Source organism: Leptidea sinapis, chromosome 2, assembly GCF_905404315.1.
Source record: "Leptidea sinapis chromosome 2, ilLepSina1.1, whole genome shotgun sequence".
NCBI classification, from domain to species: domain Eukaryota; kingdom Metazoa; phylum Arthropoda; class Insecta; order Lepidoptera; family Pieridae; genus Leptidea; species Leptidea sinapis.
In genome coordinates, this window is record NC_066266.1 from 2,495,828 (window position 1) to 2,519,378 (window position 23,551).

General features: G+C 35.6%; 1 protein-coding gene across 1 annotated transcript; it reads right to left on the reverse strand.

Moving 5' to 3' along the window:
- Positions 1-2,140: 2,140 nt before the first annotated feature.
- On the reverse strand, positions 2,141-23,371 carry LOC126972773 (neurotrimin-like). The gene is made up of 12 exons (XM_050819817.1): positions 23,109-23,371; positions 19,201-19,358; positions 14,272-14,329; positions 13,525-13,646; positions 12,299-12,440; positions 10,490-10,634; positions 9,717-9,847; positions 8,363-8,467; positions 5,716-5,838; positions 4,817-4,898; positions 3,130-3,182; positions 2,141-2,763 (listed from the first exon to the last, which is right to left on the reverse strand). Exons 1-12 carry the CDS (start codon positions 23,245-23,247, stop codon positions 2,576-2,578), a joined length of 1,446 nt encoding a protein of 481 aa, XP_050675774.1. The 5' UTR covers positions 23,248-23,371; the 3' UTR covers positions 2,141-2,575.
- Between the last annotated feature and the right edge of the window lie 180 nt (positions 23,372-23,551).

Below are 23,551 nucleotides of genomic sequence, written 5' to 3' on the forward strand. Positions count from 1 at the left end.
ATTCCTTTGCACATACGCTTGCACCGCTCCGGATATTGAGGGACTTATTGTGTGCAAAATGAGCAAATGAGTTTTATTAAAAAAACAGCAGGTTAGTTAAAAAAGACTTATCCATGAAAATATTAGTATTTTCTTAGATACTTAATTATACGTCTAGAACTGACAGTTGTGAACACGCCGAAAAATTGCGGCTAACTGTTAACCTATATTTTGAGCAACGCCCGCACACTACAATAAAGTGCCTAACAAATCAAGAGTGTAAGACATCTGTCATGCACGAGGCTATGTCTAGACTCTACGTGACCCACTTTTAAAACCAAGCTGGTTCCATTTACAAATAGTTAAAAGGTTTTATTAGTACTACATAATATGGTATCGCCTATTTAGTCACTAAATTTTAGTAGTGCGAAGTATGTAGCTGCTGTTTTTTTTTAGATAAAGAATCCAAGTTCGCGGAAAATGGCTTAAGTTTTATCCTATGGTCTTGTTCCACTTCAAGCCGGTTTCTATATTAATTTTAAAAACTAGTGTTGTAAATTCAGCTTCACATATAAGTTGTGATAAAAGGCATTAAAAAAGGAATTGCTTGGTGAGCGAATATTGCGTATTCATGACGACAAGAAAACCCAAGAGCTATATTTACGATCCGTCGATCCGGTAGGTAATATTTTAATCTAAGTTCATTTTAATTGGAATATTAGCTTTGCTATTGTTGTTGAAGAGTTTTTTTAAATACTAAGCTTGCACCATATTAGCTGTTTTAGTAAAGGATTTGGTCAAATTTAACGTGGCGGTCCTCCACAGTGCGGTTTTCTAGGAGCTTTCTTCCACGTACTACAAAGCTGTGGAATGAGCTTCCTTGTGCGGTGTTTCCGGGACGATACGATATGGTTACCTTAAAAAAAAAAGCGTGTACACCTTCCTTAAAGGCCGGCATCGCTCCTGTGATTCCTCTGGTGTTGCAAGAGAATGTGGTGGGCGGCGTTGATCACTTAACACCAGGAGACACGTACGCTCCTTTGTCCTCCTTTCCCATAAAAAAATAACAGTAACGCTCATTTTAACATAGACTGTGGAATGTGTTGCACCATCGTGTTCCTTGACATAGATAAAGTAAAACAAATATCAAGTCAATATTGAATATATTTTTAAAAATTTTAACAGGTTACTATTTAGCTAATACGCATTAACAAGTATAGCTTTAACTGGCGAAGATTGGACGGTTAAGGTAAACAGATATTACGTCATCACAAAATTGTCAAATGGTGTAATACATTTTTTGCTAAAGTTAGTTGGTGCTACTTAGCCTTATCTAATTGTTAACTGTGAGGTGACATATTATTGTTTAAAACGGTCATAAAATATGCAGTACCAATACAGAAGTCTCGGTCTCAGTCAAGCCTTTTAATGAAATATCTATTTATATCAGCTGCTTTGGACTCTTAACACATAAATCAGATGACGCACACTACGATCTACTCGTACATAATAGTACAAGCACTTGTATATACTTCTTGGCGACTTTCTCAGGGGTGTCGCACCCGACAAATGAAAGTTTACCAGTGGGAGGCACCTTTGCACAGGATGCCGGCTAGATATATGTACCACAACGGCGCCTATTTCTGCCGTGAATCCTGAGCGGCACAGGTGTGAACGCAGGGCATATCAATTACCATCAACCTGAACGTCCTGCTCGTCTCTAAAAAAAATATACGTACCAAGTTTCATCACAATCTATTTAGTATTTTTATAGAATTCTAAAATCTTTTATGCTGTGTAAGTAGGTGCTGTTTACTTATTTACACAATATATTTATGGTTAAGTTTTATATTTTGGTTTTATTTTAAAAAGTGCACGAGGCTGTTTAATACGTAGCCGCTGGTACACATTTAGTTGACGTTAGGAATGATCCGCCTCTGAAATTGGGAATGGAGCGACCGCCCTCAAGCTATTATTAAATAATAAGTTTCATTGTACAATATTTTATACATGTTTTCTATTAATAAAAAGAAGCCCGCTGAGTTTCTTGCGCCATATCACATCCTATTTTGAGTAAAAATTTTTGAATTTAGACTCACCCTCAAAATACTTATTCACAAACGTCCATTCTTGACTGTGTAGGTACATAAAAAAAAGCATATTCCTAAAAAAATTGTCTTTATTTTAGGAACTTAGTACAATTATAATATATGTAATATCGTATTATTACTTTATTTACAAAAAAAAAAAATAGTCTAATTACTGTGATCTTCACAAAACCTTACATAATTTAAACGTCTTACACTCGCGGTACGTCAGTCACTTTGCTTTAGTGGAAAGTAGAGGTTAACATTTCCCACAATTTCCTTCACTGTGTTCACAGCCACCTATCAAGACGTATAAATTATCTAAGCATAAAATTATCATGCAATAAAAATATGTGACAGTGACAGAACTTAGGAAACGTCACATTGACGGTAGTGAAACATAAGCCTAAGCCTATTTTGACAGAAAAAATAGGTACTCATAATACATTATTAATAAATTATTAATTTAACAATAATTATGGTTCAAAAAAGACAATAATCTTTTAAAACTAGCTGAAAAATAAATATGCTCCAATTACGAATAAGATTGTAGTAAGGTTGAGAAAATCCCGTGCTTTACGATTTGGCATATCCAGTCGTTCAAAGATCTGCGCCTTTGTTAAGTTGTATATTTCTTGCGGCTCTTCCAGGGTTGGTGTTATATCCGTGTAGTCAAATGAAGGCAATGTTTTTCCAACTAGAAATAATAAATATTTATTTATTGGATATCATATATGAGGTACATCCTTAAATACTAAAATAAGGATGTATTAAACAGTAACAACGTATTCCATTGAATAAATGTTTTAATGTTACCTGTCTATGGTTACATGTATAAGTTAATATATACGAATATATAATGCCGCTCCGATATTTATGACCTTTTAAAAGGCGATCGGGAGTCAAGTTTGCAGTATATTGTTATATGTTTAGTACATTATAGTTGAAGTATTAGTGTGTTAGATTATTCAATAAATAGATTCCTGATGAGCATATCAAAAAATATGTCCTGAAATTTTCAGAGATTACATGTTTTAAATTTATATATTAAAATGTTACGTACCCCCTGGCTCAGTAGCAAAGTGGAGTGTTGCTGATGGCTTGCTCCAACCAAATCTGAATTGGAAGTAAAAATTAATCCACTAAAATTAGAGAACTCAAAAGTGAACTTATTATGAATGAACTTATGATTGAAAATTTATTGCATTCTTAGATCATTTATACGTCTAGATAGACTGTGACAGCTGTAAGAACGTCGAATAAAATTGAGGGTAACAGTAAACCTCTATTTTGAGCAATGCTCGCTCAATCGAGTGTAAGACGTAGCTTGTCACGTACACTAAAGTAATAAACCTGGCCTGGTTTCATAGGTTGTCTAGCAGAGGGAGGCTCCTTCTAGATTCTAGACGCATAAACAGCCAGTAAATATTTCCCACAGCTATGTAAGAAATTTAAGGAGGGAATTTATAGTATATATTAAAAATATTTCTCAAAGGACTATTATAACACGTTTCAACTGTGCAGGGTTCTCAGCTATGGTTTTGCTTAACCTGATTCGTCCATTAACAGAGTCAGGTATCTCAGCCTATTAATAAACTTTCCAGACACTGTGATAGTCATAGTGCTATACTTCAAGCCGGCCCACATTCTAGCGCTCTACAAAGCGCAGGCAGGTCCGGCCACATATGGAGTATTGCTGTCATCTCTGGTGAGGCGCACACCAGTATAAGCTCGAACCATTTAACCGCGTGCAACGTAGAGCAGCTCGGACCCAGTGCGGATTGACGGAGACTCAGTGCTCTGTGAACGACTGGATCACTTGGCGTTGCGTAGAGACGTCGTTTCATTGTGTGTCTTCTACCGCATTTATCACTGGGAGTGTTCCGAAGAGCTGTTTCACCTGATTCCTGTCGCCGAATTCCACCTTCGTACGACACGCCATATATTAGGATATTATCCCCACCATCTGGATGTGTTCCACGTACTACAGAGCTGTGGAATGGGCTTCCTTGTGCGGTGTTTCCGGGACGATACGACACGGGTACCTTCATAAAAAGCGCGTTCACCTTCCTTAAAGGCCGGCAGCGCTCCTGTGATTCCTCTGGTGTTGCAAGAGAATGTGGGCGGTGGTGATCAATTAACACCAGGTGACCCGTACGATCGTTTGTCCTCCTATTCCATAAAAAATATAGATTTTTTTGGAATAAACCTTCAATTTCATCTTCAATTTCCAAAATTAATTTTATCTGACCACGTAAACCCATTATATCTAGATTTAGTTACGCAGTCTACAAATAAAATATTTTTTGAAGTGAACCTTCTTTATCGAAGTATCAAAGAAGTTTTATAGCAAAGTCGTCACGGTTTTCAGTTACGCGCCATCTTGTTTTTATCGAAGTTCAGTATAGTGACGTAAAGATTAATATGTTAGTTTGAAAGTGAAAAAATGAAAAAACTTATTTGTATGCATGTCTATAATAATAAAAAAGTTTTAATTTAATACCAATTTTTTATCTCTTATCTACCCAATTTCCGTGAAGTTGTAAATTGTAGAAGAATGATAGGGTCATAAAGAAGTTTTACTTTCTACTTCTTTCCTGTGTACTCTGGTATACACTATATCATCCATATATTTTTTTATCTAAAACGAACATTTTGTATTTCCTGCAATGTCAAAGGGGTTTATCTGGACAAGATCTTGCTTCATTCCCATTGCTCACCCATCAGGTACGGAACCCTAATTACCTTACCTGTTCCTAGAAGTTACGATCGCTTCATAGACTGTAGATGGAGATAATCCTCGTACTGTATACGTGGCGCTGTGTATTGGACCTGTACAAACGATATTAAAGTCATTATTTTTCGCAAATATATCTCCAATAGTATCTTATCAAATCAATTCAAAATCACTTTATTCATGTTGGTCACGGAAATGACACTTATATAAGGGTATACAATATAACACAATAATCAAATCAAATCACCTTAGTTATATAGGTCAAGGAAATGACGCTTATGAATCTTATGAAAACTTCGAAAATGGTTTTAGGCTTTAATGAGGAGAAGTGTCAAGAAAATCGTTGCCACTCTTTTCAATCAAAAGTTACAACTTCATCGTTTTACGAATAATTTCAACGTTAATCTTACACACTTAGATAAAGGATTGGTCTCCGCTGCGCTCCAAATAGATACCGCAGGCGTAGTCGCAAAGTGTGGCAACTAATACTACGCCCAAGTGGGCGTGATAGTAATAATTGAAACTAAAACGCCGCGATGCGTAGTAAAACCTTGTAAAAATAATACTACAAGAAGTAAGAATGACACTGGGATCACATTTTCAATTTAACACAACACAATTGCAATGTACAATAACACGAAGCGTATGTTACACATTTTGAAAGATGCCATGGAGTGCCAAGATGCAACGCACACAAGCATCTAATAGTTGCCGTAATAAAAAAGATATTGTTCTTAAGTAGTGCGGTATCTAGTTGGAGTGCAGCGGAGACCAATATTTTATCTAAGTAAGAAACAAAAAGAAATACAGTAAAATTGAGGACCTCCTCCTTTTTTAAGCTCTGTTAAAAAGGGGTTTAAAGTTTTTGCTACACATGTAAATATGATGACAAATCTATACAGATTTTATTACCATCGCTAGAATCTCCGGGTACAGTAATTTTCCTCCACAGGTTGGATGGCGGTTCCGTAGTGAAAGAGTCTGGTTCTGACGCTGACAGCTTCCCATAATATGGCCGCAACCACAGATTGTATTCTAAAACACAGTTGTACTACTCAGGGGCGTGCATATTATATTGGCAATTGGGCAGTGTCTACCTCGTTATAAACCTAAATAAATATAGCACTAGTGTTGAAGTTAATTAAATTTAGTTTGGTTCCGTTATTTTATAACCATAACAATTCAGTTAGGCAGGTCTAATTTCGCGAAAAATGTCACTTGTCGAATCCAACTCGGATGGGCAACGTTCGGGAAGTTCCGTCAAATCTTCTCGTCCCAAATACCAGTGTATGAAGATGAAGGTTTTCAACCAGTGTGTGTTGCCTGTGTTGACTTACGCAAACGTGGTCGCTAACTATGGGCCTTATGAGAAAGCTCATGGTCACTCAGAGGGCAATGGAGAGGGCTACGCTCGGAGTTGCCCTGCGTGATCGAATCAGAAATGAGGAGATCCGTAGGAGAACCAAAGTTACCGACATAGTCTGAATGATTGAGAAACTGAAGTGGCATTGGGCAGGGCACATAGTTCGACGGACAGATGGCCGTTGGGGCAGTAAAGTCCTCGAATTGCGACCACGTACCGGAAGACGCAGTGGTTGGTAGGCCCCCCACAAGATGGACCGATAATCTGGTCAAGATCGCCGGAATACGATGGATGAGGGCAGCGCAGGACCGATCGTCGTGGAGTGGGAGGCCTTTGTCCAACAGTGGACGTCTTCCGACTGATGATGATGATGATTTTATAACTCAACTTCTATTGAACTGCACCCACTCTTACGCTAGATACTAGATACCAACGGTAAGCAATCTTTGCACTCCCAAAATCCCAAAACTCCACTACGACTAGATATATATAAAAATAAGGTAGGATTTCACCAAAGTAGAAGAAAACAAATTAAATTTATAAACAAATTTTTATGAACGATGCGGGACTCGAACCCGCGACCTGTCGCGTTCCGTGAGAGCGCTCTTCTGCCGAGCCTACCGTTCGGGTGACTTAACGTTCATAAATCTTGAAATGTCTTGTTCAACTCTCAGGTTGTGGCTCCATCTACAGGATCTTCTTCTTAGTCGGACACTCTTGTCAGAGTGGTCGTGGTTGCGCTGACGAGGTACATGGTGGAGTGTTCGGTGGGTCAACATCCTTTCTGAGGGTAGATCTCCTGGCGATGTGCTTCCATTTCTGACGGTTAGAGGCGTTGCGAGTACACTGGACTATGGTGGACTCAGTAGCCTTTGTGATGGCGTCTATCCAGCGGGTTGGCGATCGACCGCGTGCTCTCTTGCCTTCCACCTGGCCCTGAACTACCAGTCTCTCCATCGAGTTCTCATTTCTAGAGACGTGACCAAAGAACTTCAGTATTCTTAGTTGCACAATTGACGATAGTCTGTCTTTAATACGAAGCTCTTTGAGGATGGAGACATTGGTGCGAAATGCCGTCCACGGGATCTTTAGGAGGCGTCTCCAGCACCACATCTCTAATGCATCGATTTTACAGCGGTCCTGCAGTCTCAGAGACCAAGTTTCGGCTCCATAGAGAAAGATTGGAAACACAAGGCATTTCATCAATCTGACTTTAGTCTTCTTGGTAATCCTCCTGTCCCTCCAAATCTTTCCCAGTTGTTCCACTGCAGACCTGGTGATGGCGCACCGTCGTCTGATCTCGTCGCCACATCCTCCAGTACTTGATATAGTAGAACCAAGATAAATATAGGTCTGAACCACTTCACAGTTGGCTATATAGGGTACGTTGGTTCCAATTTGTTCGGCCCGGTCCACTATCATCACCTTCGTCTTGTCTCGGTTAATAATAAGTCCGAATTGGAGACTGGTACTTTCTAGACGGTTTAGAAAATTTTCCATATCTTCTCTAGTCTGTGCGAGAAGGGTAGTATCATCAGCGTATCTGAGGTTATTTATCACGCGTCCCCCAACAGATATTCCTTTGTTCCAATCTTCCAAGACAATGCGCATAATATACTCTGTGTAGATGTTAAAGAGTAATGGCGATAAGATGCATCCTTGTCGTACACCGGCCTCAGTCTTGAATTCGCTTGAAAGGATATCATCCACTCGTACCGCTGCAGTACCGTGCTCATACAACCTCCTCAATAGACCTATTAAATGGGATGGTACACCCATTTCCGCAAGTATCTTCCAAAGGTGTGTCCATATGACCGTGTCAAATGCTTTGCGAAAGTCCACAAAGCAGATGTAAAGGGTTGTATTGAATTCTATGGATCTACTTTACAGTTAATAACCTGCTCAACCCCAATATTTGCATATTAGGAAATTGACTTGAGATGTCGCTCTTTCAAATCTAAACAAGTCACTCGAACGGTTGGCTCGTTGGAAGAGAGCTCGCAGGGAGCGCGAGATGTCGCAGGTTCGTTTGCCGCATCGTTCATAAATATTTGTTTGTCCGTTTACCGTTATAATTTTTATCATTATTTATTATTTGGCTAATTAGCTAATAAATATAGCAATGCTGTTTGGAGGTTTGTTTTAAATAGATTATAATTTCATGTCTGATTCAAACAAATTCTTTTAAACACTCACCAATGATTGTAAAATATGAATCAACTTCCCATATCAAAGTATAACTAGTAGTCGTCGCTTTATTGAGAGCCGTATCAACTTTAAATGACGCTATGTTTGGCACTCCTGGAACATAAAAAAAACTTTGAACAGATAGGACAGCTCACCGCATAAGGCCCGATATCCACAAAAGCGGAGAGGAGAGGAGATGTATTTTAATAATCAGTCAGATTTTGTTATTTCCACATCTCCTCTCCACTTAAATTCGTTGAAAATGGATCAAGCGGAGAGGATAGATGAGATGTCTCATTTTTCAATTGTATTTTGTGCCGCTTCGAGCGATCAAGCGGCAAAGTGGAGATGGGTGTAGACGGGAGGGCGGGCTGCGCCTTATCCATGTTTATCTGTGTTTCATTCGATAGTTTAAATATTGAAGAATTAATTGTGATTATTCAAACTCTATTCTTCTTCCTCGTGCAAGTTAAAATATAACTTTTGTTACGACTTGACGTCTTCCTTTTGTAGACATCACTCGACTGATCGAGCTCTCCCATCTCACATCACCGCTACGCACAGCTCACATCTCCTCTCCGCTGAGGTAGAAATAGCCTGATAGCTTCGCGACTTATCTCCTCTCGTCTCCTCTCCTCTTCTCACCTCTCCGGTTTGGTGGATAGGGGGCCTAACAGTGTCAGATGCATAGACTTATATATACCTACTAGAGTATTCACAAACACACAAAACCGAAGCGATATTATCAAAGTAGCGACCAAGTTTTCCCTAGGTTTTTCCTAAACACAGCCGTTAAACAATATACTCGATACTGGCATAATATTGCTATAAAAAAAGATAAACGATATTTAGCCTTCCTGTTCCGGGAAACTCTGATCGCGTACAGTATGCCTCTGATGGGCAAGATATTGGTGTGCCCGCAGCGTTCTCTCAATGTGTATTATTTTACGTGATGATTGAGTAAGGATGAATTGAGTGAATGTATCTGAAAGCTATTGAAATAAGCTATAAGACCATGTAAAATAAATCATCTTATAAGCAATATAAGGGTCAGAACTTGGTGAGGGAATAATATGCCGTACGGCACTACCGATTTTGGTGTTTCTGAAAAATCTAGTGCATTGGAGCACTACCGATTTTGGAAGGATATTCTATGTATCCACTACAGTTGCTTTTGAAAATCCGCTAATTGCTTTTGAAATTGAGATCAGCTGTTTCGTTTATCCTTTTTGCCGATCATAAGTGAACCGTGTAAAGTATAGTTTTACTTACGCTTAGTTCTTACGCTTAATGCTAAATAAATCTTCGCGGCGTCCCTAGACGTTACTGTTATTCTTTTCTTCTAAGTACACATAGAACTTACCAGTCAATTTGAACAAAACATCAGCCATTCCCAGTTTGTTCTCCGCTCGGAACGTGTAGTTGCCCAGATCGGACTTTCTGACAGAACGGAATATGAGCTGATGTATATTCTCTGTCACTATCATCACCACCCTGGAAACAGTGGAAGATAAGATGAAAGAGAAACAGAAATAACATAACTCGAACAATTCTTGTGAAAAGTATCACAACTCATTTCATCTTGCCGCCAACTTTCACCTTCGCACGACACGCCACAAATTAGAATTGCATCTGCACCATCTGGATGTGTGGTGGTCCTCCAGTCCAGTTTTCGAGGAACTTTCTTCCGCGTACACAACGCTGTGGAATGAGCTTATTTGTGCGATGTTTTTGGGACGTTACGACATAGGTATAGGACATACCTACAAAAATAGCGCGTACACCTTACTTAAAGGTAGGCAACGCTCTTGTGATTTCGCTGGTGTTGCAAGAGAATGTGGGCGGTGGTGATCACTTAACATAAGGTGACCCGTACATAAAAAAACTAAGCACAGGCATATACAATAGATGATAGACATCGACATATTTAATACTAATATCTGGACGACCGAGCCTTGCTCGGATTTTTAAGAATGTATAAAACTTGAACAAAAAAAAATTGGGGCATCTGGATTCGAAACAGGGTCTTCTGCTTTCCGGATCACCCAATGTCCCATCTGAGCTATTACAGTCTTGTAAATAGTGGCGAAATTTACCTTTGTATTCTAATGTTATTGTCATCAATAACAAACAAACCTGTTATCAAGCTTGATAGGCTTCCCATCTCTCAGCCAGGTGGTTCTGGCTGGAGGTACAGCGAACTCCAACTTAGCAGACAGAACAGCGCGCAGTCCTATAGCCGTGTGCACAAAACTGCGATCTGTACTGACCACTGGCGCATCTGTTGAATTATAGTTTAATCATTATTAAATGTCCTAGTGAACTGGCATCGTCAAAGTCAAAGTTCTTTATTTGCCAGAAACATTCACAAGTAATGTTGTTACAAATTTAAGAGCAGGCACATGTTTCGTCTTGACAGACATACAAATGTCTGTGGTTTCGCTTCACAATATTATAAACGTAACACAATCAATAATTACTGCTGAGTTTAATTTTACCAACGTAAAGCCATATCTAAAAGACTCTACAATATACAATTACAATAATTAATGAAATGCTAATAGATAATGTAGAAAAAATAATCAAAAATAAACAAAATATAATATTATTGGTAAAAATAGTATTTGTGCCAGTTACCACTTCGTTTGATAATATCACGGACTAGTAAAAAAAGAAGGACTCTGCGCCTTGATATTAGCAAGTGCAAACCTTTATGCTAGTGTGTGTGCGGTTACGGTGTATACCTGATACACAATTTTTTCTCCCATAAATAATCATATATCCACAAATACTTTTATAGTATTGTTTTTACACTTATTCACGACGGCATATTAAAATATTTTATTGCGACGCAAACTGATCTATCACAGAATCGTCATCGGGCAAATCTCATAATGGCGGCCGATCGGCTTGTATTAGTGTAAGTATATTCGTGGGGCTATGTATTTACACGTTTACTTACCGGCTTGTTTTGGTGCCTCACTGTTATGTAAGGTGACACGGAGTCCTTCTTATTTTACTCGTCCGTGGATAATATTCGTTTATTGTGTGAATAAAGAATATTTTTTAATAGTGTTAATAATTTAAATTTAAATATATTTAACACCGTCTCATCTTATTTCTTTTGGTAATTTATAAAATCGCTTTCGACGCTTTGCTACGGTGTGCAACACAAGCATCACTTGAATATTATTAGGTATTTTTTTACTTTTTAGTATCATTACTCAGGTAAACTATAAGATTTCGATGCATCTTATTACCATATGTTTAATAGTATTTTTTAAGTAGCTATGGGTGGGTACGAAAGGATCCGCGTGTCTTAAACAATATAGATATTTCAAGTTCTTGTGAGACACTGAAATATTGTGAAGAACGTTTGATAGCTATGAATGACAATGTAGTGTAAGACCCACTTATCGGTAAATGGATTAATAATAATAATAATATATAATCAATCTATATGAAAACTCTTTGAAAAACGTACACAAACTATAATAACATCATCCACGTAAAACAAAAATATTCATAAAATGAAAACAACTGGTCCAAACTATGTCAAAAATTCCGCATTAAACTAAAGAAGAATCAGGAAAATCGAATCAGATATGATAGGGGAAATTGATGTACAGTTGTACATACATAAGGAGAATTTATAAATCTAAATTTCGATAAGTAATATACCTATACATTTTTGTGATAATGAGATAATACGTTAGGCTAAAATGAGTTTCGGAACGCACCGGATTGCATTGTTTATTTTTTTTAACGCGGAGTAAAACCCCACGTGGGGTTCGAAATTTAAATCACTTTGCCTCACGCTTTCAGCACAAAGCGTTTTTGCTGCGAGTCGTAGCACGTAGTACGCACATTCACGTAGCAATAGCGCCCTTTTCGTGCTGGAGAGGTGAAAAATATATTTCTTATCAAATCTTTTACAGTTCTTACCGTGTATTATAACTCTGATTGCTGCTGTCACAGGATCACCAACTCCATTAAAAGCGACACATTCATAAACGCCAGCTAGTAATCTGTGCTGTGCCCGGAACCGAATCCGCGATCTGTGCTCTAGCAGTGCCATCGGGTCACCCTGTAATAAAACAAATGTTTACATATAAAACACTCTACTGTAACGTATATATTATATATATCCAGTATACATAATATATGTTCAATATTTTAAATATTAACATTTATGGTTATAGAATTCTTCTAAAGTGTAGAAGCATTTATCTAAACGCCATAATTTTAATAATTTGGGTCAGTTACGTGGTTTAGTAAAGGACAACTAACTGTTTCGGTAAAAGATTACTTACCTACGTGTTTCAGCAAAGAATGACTGACGTGTTTCAGCAAAGGATAACTTAAGTGTTCGGTGAAAAAAACTAACTTGTTTCGATATAGGATAAAAAGTGTTCCGGTATAGGATAACTAACGTGTTTCGTTAAGGGATAAAAAGTGTTGCGGTATAGGATAACTTACATGTTTCGTTAAAGGCTAAAAAGTGTTCCGGTATAGGATAACTTACGTGTTTCGTTAAGGGATAAAAAGTGTTCCGGTATAGGATAACTTACGTGTTTCGTTAAAGGATAAAAAAGTGTTCCGGTATAGGATAACTAACGTGTTTCATTAAAGGATAAAAAGTGTTCCGGTATAGGATAACTAAAGTGTTTCATTAAAGGATAAAAAGTGTTCCGGTATAGGATAACTAACGTGTTTCGTTAAGGGATAAAAAAGTGTTCCGGTATAGAGTAACTAACGTGTTTCGTTAAGGGATAAAAAGTGTTCCGGTATAGGATAACTTACGTGTTTCGTTAAACGATAAAAGTGTTTCGGGTATAGAATAACTTACGTGTTTCGTTAAAGGCTAAAAAGTGTTCCGGTACCTATACCGTTATCCTAATAACTAACGTGTTTCGTTAAGGGATTTAAAAGTGTTCCGGTATAGGATAACTAACGTGTTTCGTTAAAGGATAAAAAGTGTATCGGTATAGGATAACTAACGTGTTTTGTTAAGAGATAAAAAAGTGTTCCGGTATAGGATAACTTACGTTTTTCTATAAAAAATAACTTGTGTGGTTTGATAAAGGATAACTTACGTGCTTCGATAAAGAATAGCTCACAAGTTTCGTTAAAGGATAGCAACTTACGTGTTTCAGTAAATAATAACTTACGTTTTTCCTCCAATCAATGATAGGTTTTGGCGTACCATTCGCTTCACAACCTATATCCACGTATTCACCTTTCCGAACTTCAACGAAACCATCTTCAGGTATTGTCTTAACCGTCGGTGAGTCTGTTAACAACGAGATATATTATGCTCATGCAAAAATGGTGCCAATTATAGTATAAATGAGAATAAAAGTTGGGAACGTGAAATTTCACGGAAATCTTTTTGAAATTGCAATTTATTGGATGATTTTGAGAATGACGCATCCAGAGGTTCGGGTTTTAGATAAGCTGTATTTGATACTATTGAAGGCTAGTGTATTGCTTTTTCATAATGAGGACTGCGCTTAGCTTTGTTTAGAGCTTTCTGCCAGTTCTATTCATCGTGCTGTCTGTAGTTGTAACACGCTGAGAATTGACGGTTTCCATGTAATTATGATGAAAAGAATTGCCTCCATAATGCGCCGCGTAAGAGACAGCACCAAGAGCATCTTTGGTGTAATAGCGATTGATTATCCCATCATCCTCATCCCCAGTCACCTTTCAAGACAACTTGAGTCGCCAAAATCTGGCACGAGATTTTGGCGTCTCAACATGTCCTGAGGATGCCTCGTGTAGTGGCGAAACACGTGTCGAATTATTTAAAGACAAATATTGGCGGAATTAATTCTAAAGAAAACTCTTTTTGGATAATTATGGATTTCCGCAAAGTAACGCCTACTTCAATAAATTTTCACAACAGTTTTACTTACACTGTACTTCTATAGAATGTGTCTGTCTGATGGGACCCCATGGCTCCGGTCGAACTACCTGAAAACAATTAATAATAAGTATATTAAATAGAAAAAAATATCTGAAGTAGCGGCTTAGACTTGCAAGTATACAGAAGTAGGTACAGTTAGAAAAAAAATTGCGTGCGTAGTACAGATGTCAGAAGTGAAACTCTGAACTGCATATGAAGTCCTGGTACATGTTCCTAGGATGACACATGATTTCAAGCACCATGAAAGACATTACTATCACCGCTACCATATTTATGTTCTCCTGGTGTCTATGTAGTAATATGTCCTGTGAATGACGTCAGAATATATTAAACTATACTCGCGTCATACATAATATGACAATTTCTTCTTCAACTATGACCCTGACCTGGACCTGGTCCCAAAAGACTGTATAATGTTTCCTATCTCATTATCTTCCTAATTAAATTTTATTAATTTATGTGTTGGTCTCTTTTTACAGTCCCGCTTTTTCGTTTCCTCGATTTTCAAACCACAGCGATGCCCAAGAATTTAAGTTTGAATGTGAACAGTTGCTTTTAAAACGTAGTGAATTTCGGCTATTTCCGTTTTTTACAGATTACAGCCGTCATCTGTCAATCTATCAATCACTGCACGTTTCATACAATCGCTTTTTTCTTGAAGAGTTAGGCTGCTAAGAATATTTTTGTCAATTTCTTATTTAGAGCTGTGAATTCATTGGTAAGATTAAAATTCAATAATAAATGAAAACTTTTATTGACAGTTGAACTTAAAATATCTCAGAACAACCGTTACTTAGCTGTACTTGATGGGACTTCCTTTAAGAAAGACAATTATTTACTTCCGAATCAATTAAGTCTAATATTAGCTTATTGTTGATAAGTTTCTCTGAAGGGAACACTGAAGTATTAATAATGACTGCGGTTCACTGGTGGGCAATAGATATTCTTTAAACTTGCAAGTATAAACTTAAAAAAAATGATTAAGAAGTAAAGCCAAAACGTAGAAGTACCGCTTTATTAAAGATATACTACTATTGGCGCGTTTGGGAAAAGTGACGTTACTAAAAATAAGAGGATACAGTTGGTATTTAAATATCTTCTAAATTACCTTGTAAACTATTATGGCGCCTATACCACTATAATGTAGTCTATAGTCTCCATAATAACTATATTTAAAGGGGTTATTCAGATATTTATTGATCTGTCACGCAAGTGTTTTATATTATTGCATATAATAAGGAGTATTTTATGTGACAGTTGGATTTAAAAAAAGGCCAAAAAATGAAATTTTTTTACCTAGTTATGCAACGTCGCATACTACATCAACATTTCTACGAAAAATTTTAAATGAAACAAAAATTAACCACAAGTTTTCTAGTTGGGCCATAAATGGGCGGGAAATATATTGTGTATCTCTAGTGAGTAGTTTTATTTTTATTACAAGGAAAGGCAAAGGTACACCCATACAGCCAAAGCGGGATATGTGAAAATCACAGAATATACCTACCAGCATCTTGGAAAATTATATTGTGTTTGTAATATAATATACACCAGGTTATACCTAATATTTCAATCAACCTACCATACCAAAAAACTGTGTTTTTGGCTACATGTTACAACAATGCTTGTTTAGTTCATATAGACTTATTTCATGACAATAAATTTTGTATTTATATTTGTGATCTTTGTGTCATAAATAAAAGTAGAGGAGAAAAAAATCATAAACAAATTAATATGTATTTGTATGATTTTAATTATATATGGACGTGAATGAGTAATATATTATGAATTTTTGTGATATTATATCAATAATTATCTATAATTATTGTTTTTATTTTTTCATGAATGAAAACAGGCTTTTTACTTTAGTGTACGTAAAAGCTTCGTTTTATACTCGCCATTTGTATGTTACTTTTTAATTAACTGTTGACGTTAACTGCCAACCTCATTTTTTTTCGACGTTTCCACAGCTATCTACTCCTATGAATGATTTATATGTTTGATGTTAATTGTCGATAAGTACTCCTTTTATTTGTTACAACTATATAATTTTTGTAAAGACTTGTTCATTAAATTAAATGAATTAAAAGTGATTATTATATTTTTATTATATTTACTTATTATTATTATTTTACTGTATAGAAATAAAATGTTTTTCTTCGAGCACTTTATCATTTCTGCAATTTATGTCACGCCATAGAAGTGTAACTTCTAATGCATGTACATATTCTAGTTTTAAGTAAAGAAATATATTTTTTTGTCTTCTTCTTCTGCTTGCATTAAAACTATTCCAGTTATTTTTTGAAATATTATTATGTTTTTATAGGTGAAACACGTCATTGTATAAATAAATTTACGTCTTTTATAGACCAGACATAATGCTCGTATATAGTCTTCCGTTAAAAATGTTCAGTTAATAAACCGGATAAACAAGCATCAAAGAGTTTACAAATTGTTTAATTGTGTAATTGCTTTTAAAATTGTTACGCGACTACAAGTTGATAAGGATGCGGTAAAGATGTATCGATTTGTCGATACTTTTACGTTACATTTTTCTTTTGTATTATTTAGCATTGTATTATACGTCATATACAAAGTAATCCTATAAGCCAATAGTTCAGAATCCAATTATTATTAACTTTATTCAAAACGAATTTGACTAGTGCCAGTACGACGTTTAAGTTCTAGATAGTCTGAGTATGATAGTCTTAATCAGCTTTTAAATTGATTTGGTTCTCATTTTTATTACAATAATCTACAAACGAGCATGGCGTTCACTTCTTCTCATTAGCTCAACCCTTTACGAAGTAGCGGTAGATTCAATAAGAAAACATATTTTTTGACATTCATAAGTGCCATTTCCGTGACCTACTTGAATAAAGTGATTTTTGATTGAAAAAGACGTATAAGCCGCACTTCACAATTCGTACCTACATATTTTTCTACATATTGGAATTTATTAATTTAACAATTCCATTAATGTTTTCACCGGGGATTTCATCTACAAGTCAATTCACGAGAACCATATGCATATATCACTGTACCAACTGACTTGCCAATATAAAAAATTAAAACAATTTAAAAAAATTGAGTAGTCTTAGCTGCTACATAGTGTAAGTGAAATAGTAAATATTTCTCCAACATACCAGCAACCGTAGCCTCTGTGTATTTTAAATAGGAAATACATTCCGAAAAGACTTAATAATTAAAAAAAGTTCTTGTTATGAGATCAGAAACAGATCAATAAAGACAAATATTGTATATTAAATTACCACTAAATTACACCTATCATAGAAAATAATGCAAGAAAGCTTAAATTAAATAAATAAATTAAACTCCACTGGTACCAATAACTCGACAGAAGCACTTACTTAATGTAAGCGCTGCTTATTTTTATACCAAGGGTTTTTAAACTTGAATAAAGTTTTAAATTCTCAGAATTATCCTTGATAACTATTCTATGAATATTGACAAAATAAAATCCATAGCAAGGCACTCATGTCAGATAAAATTGATGTGCTATAATATCGTTACATGTTTACATTTTATCGACAGATTTCCCGTCCCTATTAGATATGATCAGCGTGGATCGAAGGGCGGCTACATCACACTTAATTGCTCAACAATTAATTGCAAATGCCGACGATTGGCTTTTGTTACGTTTTAAATAAAAATTCTGGTCCACGAGTAACAAAGAGTACGTAACATGTACTAGTTTATACATTATTATATATAGGCAAAGACAAACAAACAAAAATATTCAAATGGGCTTAAACTAAACGCTTTTGAATCGTAGTTATAAATATTTAATTTAAATTACTAAATCATGGAATACGAATAAATTAAGAATATTAATATAGTGGGAAATGATCGCCATTTATTTCATTAAGAGAAAAACAGCAGTTAAAAAGCGATTAGTTACGGATGAAATGTAATATTTTGACTGGTATGCTTGCATATTCTGAAGGAGTTTCTGCAATTATATATACTAAAATACATCATTTTTAATGAAAATACGGGACGAGACGAACAGGACGTTCAGCTTATGGCAATTGATATGCCCTGCCCATAACAATGCAGTGCCGCTCAGGATTCTTGAAAAGCCCAAAAATTCTGAGCGGCACTACAATTGCGCTCGTCACCTTGAGACATAAGATGTTAAGTCTTGCATTTGCCTAGTAATTTCACTAGCTACGGCGCCCTTCAGACCGGAACACAGTAATGTTTACACATTACTGTTTCACGGCAGAAATATGCCCCGTTGTAGTACCCATAATCTCGCCAGCATATTGTGCAAAGGAGCCTCCCACTGTTATCGTATTTACACGTTGACATTTAATAAACAACTGACTCACCATCACGCTCAAAAATTATCTTAAGCAAAACTCAGTTCACTCAAAACACAGAGTTTTCGTTCAGTAATGTTTTGATCACGCTTAGAATACAACGCCATGCAATGACAAAGTGTTCAATGAAAAACTGACCAATCAAGAGTACATATTATATCGAAACTAAATTTAATATACGTTCACAAAAATGGTCACCATTTTGCACCACCAAAAAATGGCTCTGTCGTTAATCCTACGACTCCACAGCTGAATATCAAAGTGATCGGACAGCCTGGGACTAGATTAAGATTATTTTATAGAAATAACGTTGACATAATATTGTATATTATATATTTTATTAAAAAGAGCGCAAAAAAAGAATCCTGGGAGAGTTTCCTTGCGCCGCTTCTTCTCCCTCAGAGCGCCAATTGTTTCCGAAGAGGTGGTAGCGTTTGAAGTGACATTAAAAATAATTCTAAAGGAAAAACTGAGAAAATTAATGCCTTTTATGCCTTTTATTCTAAAGTATAACTTTATACCAAGTTTATTTGTAAGGCCGTTAGTCTATGAAACTTTAGCCTACAACTTACTTCGCAAGTATACTCCGAAGTATCCTGAGCTGTCAGTCCATCAATCTGGAGGCTGAAGTTAGCGTGCATCCTCGTCCGAAGAGGCATGAGGTGATGAGCGTCCATGCTGTCACCTAGCAGGGTGTCACCCTTGTACCAACGAACGCGGAGCTTTGCTTCTGTTGAATATACGAATAGTTTTATTATTATATTATATTTAGTGTGCATGACAGCTACGTCTTACACTCGCGATACGTCAATCACTTTGTTTAAGCGTTGCTGTAAATAGAGGCTTACAGTTCAACCCTATTTTTTTTTTTAAATAATATATTCAATTGTCACAATCTAGACGTATAAATTATGTAGAATTACTACATTGATACATTTTTATTAATTAGTCTGACTACAATTTTAACTTCTATAATTCTATTACTTTAAAGTACAAAATAAAACTGACTGGATATTTACAATTTAATTAAATTAATTATGTTCATAACTATTAATTTATTATTTAACTAAATTATAATATAATATATTGAAATATACTAGATATAAGCCATCCCCTAGCTCTATTAATGATCTTCATCATCAATGACGTTAGAACGTCATTCTAATTACATCATAATCAGCCTAGCGAAACTCTAAGAAAAAAGCGATTCACTCGATTGTATGAAATTTGCAGTCATTTATAAATTTGTTATAATCTTGTTAAAAACGGAGATAGCCGAAATCCACTAAGTTTTTATCAACTGTTCGCTTTAAAATTCTTCTTAAATAATAAATACTTCATCACCAATCGCAACACTGTAATTATTACTATTTCAAACTTATGTCAAATCACTGCACGTTTTATACTAAAATAAATTTCAATTGTTACATAAGCAGTCCCGTCTCTTATTACGTAGTAAATACATCCTCTTTCACTATAATATCCTGTTTTTATCATAACGACATTTAATATTAAAAAAAAAATAACAGTGCGGCCATGTGTTGATATATCAAAAGGATCTTATATTTGAATAAAATCTCTTTACACAGTACGAAATTACTGTTTAAATCATTCATATTGTGTACTTAGTACCCAGTATTGTAAGTATACATATTATAGGCAAACTGTACGTCGGTCAGTTACAGCTTACAATTGGTTCACAAAGATCGAATCTGTCTCCCTTCCTGTTGCTGCCGCTGTTCATAACTAGACAACACTGGTTATTAATAAATGGATGCGGTATTCTAAGTTATATTGAAAAAATCTTCTTTTAGCATGGCTTGAGAGTAACTCTGTTCCTTTTTTAACGCTTAGTAGTAGTGTGTACGCAGATTCGGCTATTGAAATAAAATTCTAACGCCTTGCTCTTTTTAATAGGAAATTCATACAAACATTAGCTGTGATATTTTTGTATTATTATACATTATTACAATTTACGTAAGGTACATAAAAATCACCCCCACGTTGTCAAGTATAGAGGGTACATTTTATCCCTAACTTTTAAGAGTTCCCGAGATAGCGTACTAATGGTACTAATTTAACACGGATAAGTTTGCGGGCAATAGCCACAATATAATTAATCTCAGAAGTGATAAAAATCACTTAAAATAATAACCGTTTGTTCAGGTTAATTACCTAATATGCGAATATTAGAGTTGAGCAGGCTATCAACTGTAAAGTAGATTCTGTGAATAGAGTCCCGTCTGAAGAGTTGAACAAATAAACCAAGATAATTGAAGGATACGACAACGGACGGTTAGCATCGCGGTAATTCTTGCTAACCACAGTATGTCAACACGAAGGTTTTAACCTGCGTGTGTTGCCAGTAAAGAATTAGGGCATGGAGACGTCGTTGCTCATTATGGACCTTATGAAAAGCTCACGGTCACTCAGAGGGCAATGGAGAGGGTATACTCAGAGTTTTCCTGCGAGATCGAATTAGAAATGAGCAGAACCGTAGGAGAACAAAAGGCAACATCACAAGGACGATTGCGAAACTAACGTGGTAGTGGGCAAAGCACATAGCTTGAAGGACATTCGTTGGGCCAGTAAAGTACTCAAATGGCGACCACGTCCAAGATGCAGCGTTGGTACACAAGATGATTTGGTCAATATCGCTGGAATAAGATGGATGAGAGCATTGCAGGACCTACCGTGGACATCTTTCGGCTAAAGGGATGTATTTCCGAAGTTCAGAGTGCCAGAAGCGTTGGCTCCAGTGGATCAGGTTTGATTTCTCATCACATCACAGCGGCATAAAAGTTTCTTAGTATTATTTTAATATGTCACAGCCGATACAAAACATCAGTTGTGCAAATTTCAGTCATTATTTCATGCCTATTAATCCACTGAAAGCAGGATTGAAGATTTAATTCATCATCATAAAAAAATGATCTTAAATCTTCATTCCGTTACGGTAAGCTTTTATATTATATAATTTAATACAGGTTGCCTTCTCCAAAGCAACATTCGTACATCAACGTCCGGACACAATAATTTATAGTATTGAACGTGTTACACACAAAAGGCGCTTCGCTTTTGTGCCTCCAATTATTATTTATTAAGCTTGGTGTTTTGTTACTAGAGCATACACAGTATTTTTATTGTTAGCACACTATAATCCGCCAAGCGTGAGTCGGCAACAGGGCCATTTTGATAAAATTAAGATATGTTTTAAGATATGTTTGCAACACAGCACGAATTAATATAAATTGACAAGCACTATCCAGACAAATAAATTTTAGTCAATAAATAAGATTTTAACTTTAATAAACGCGGGAAATCGTATAGCCAATAAATAATAACCGAATTTGTAACGATACAAAAACAAACTTCACTCGCTAGAGCTATTTATTTTACATTGAAATAAATCAAATCAAATCAAAATCGCTTTATTCATGCAGGTCAAGAATAGGACACTTAAAAATGTTAAAAGTTTGAGGGCTTAGCTTTAATAAGAAGAATAAGTGGCAAGAAACTCATTGCCCTGTAAATCAACATTTACAGCTCCATCTTTTTACAAATAATTTCAGTTACAATATGTGTAAAGTGATGCAACAATAATACTCAAACATAACATACGCAACGTTTACACGAGTAAGTCAAAAAAATAAATAAATGTATTTTAATACGTTAATACAAGAGTTATTGAGCACAGTAGATGCATCAATCCACACACACCATAAATAAACAAAGGTATTTTGCCAGCATTTAATTAGCCATTATAATATTAACATTAAAGGATACATCAATCATAGGGAACATAATAACATCGACGAATAATAATTTTAATCGACCATTCGAGATTTACTATAATTATATTACCATGGTGGACCCCTAAAAAGGCGCAATTGAGAAAAATCTGCTTGAAACCATATATTATGTATGCATAGATTAACGACCATTTTGGGCAGATACATGTACGAGCATACCACAGAGAAACTCATTATGTAAATGATGATTGAAAAATTTGGTTATCTGTGGTACGCTTACAAATTAAGGAGTTAAAATTAATTGGATTTCTTTTTAGATTATTTACTTATACCGTAGGTTCGAATTAAAGACTTTCCACGTTATTTAAGATTCGTTACTTGAAGGTTTTAAACACAAGGTATCCAAATAGACTCATAATTCCCTTCTGTAGAACTGCATCTTTTAGTAGAAATTGTTACAGGATGTCTGTGAAAATATATAATAAATTGCTTAACTAAACTTTAATTAAATTACTGTAGTATATCTCGGCTGTAAAAAAATGTTATAATTTTAAGTTTAGTACTGTGTACTTAGTGGCCGCTTGTGGGGCCCATCTTTGTTTCTTGAATAACGAATTCTTCCTTTCACCCGGAAAAATATCTTATGGTTTCAAGGTCAAAGGTTTTACATTGAAATAATTATCTATTTTCAGAGATAATTGCAATATACATAGTTAAATTAATGTTACCTGATTCATCGATGTAGCACGGAAGCAGTACTGTGTCATTTTCGTAAGTCTTCACGACAACCGGAACACTTTTGAATACTTTTTCGCTTTCCACAAGAGTTGCTATTGAGAAAGATAAAATTATGAGTAAAACCTTCATTTTATTTACTAAAATTATCAGAAAGAAAAATAAAGAAAGAAAAAACTATAGTATTTATTTTATTTTAACATTAACGATTACTATTTTATACAATTTTCAACATTCAGATACGTTTTTACGTTGGTACACACGCAGAAGGAATGGGATATCAGCTCCCGCGCATACAGTGAATTTATTATAAGGTTGTGGGCATACCAAGAGATATTTATAATTTTAATAGTACACATATATGTATTATATTGAAATACTTCTTTTAGCGTTAATCACAACGTATTTTTCCGAAATAATCAAAAGATTGTTTTCA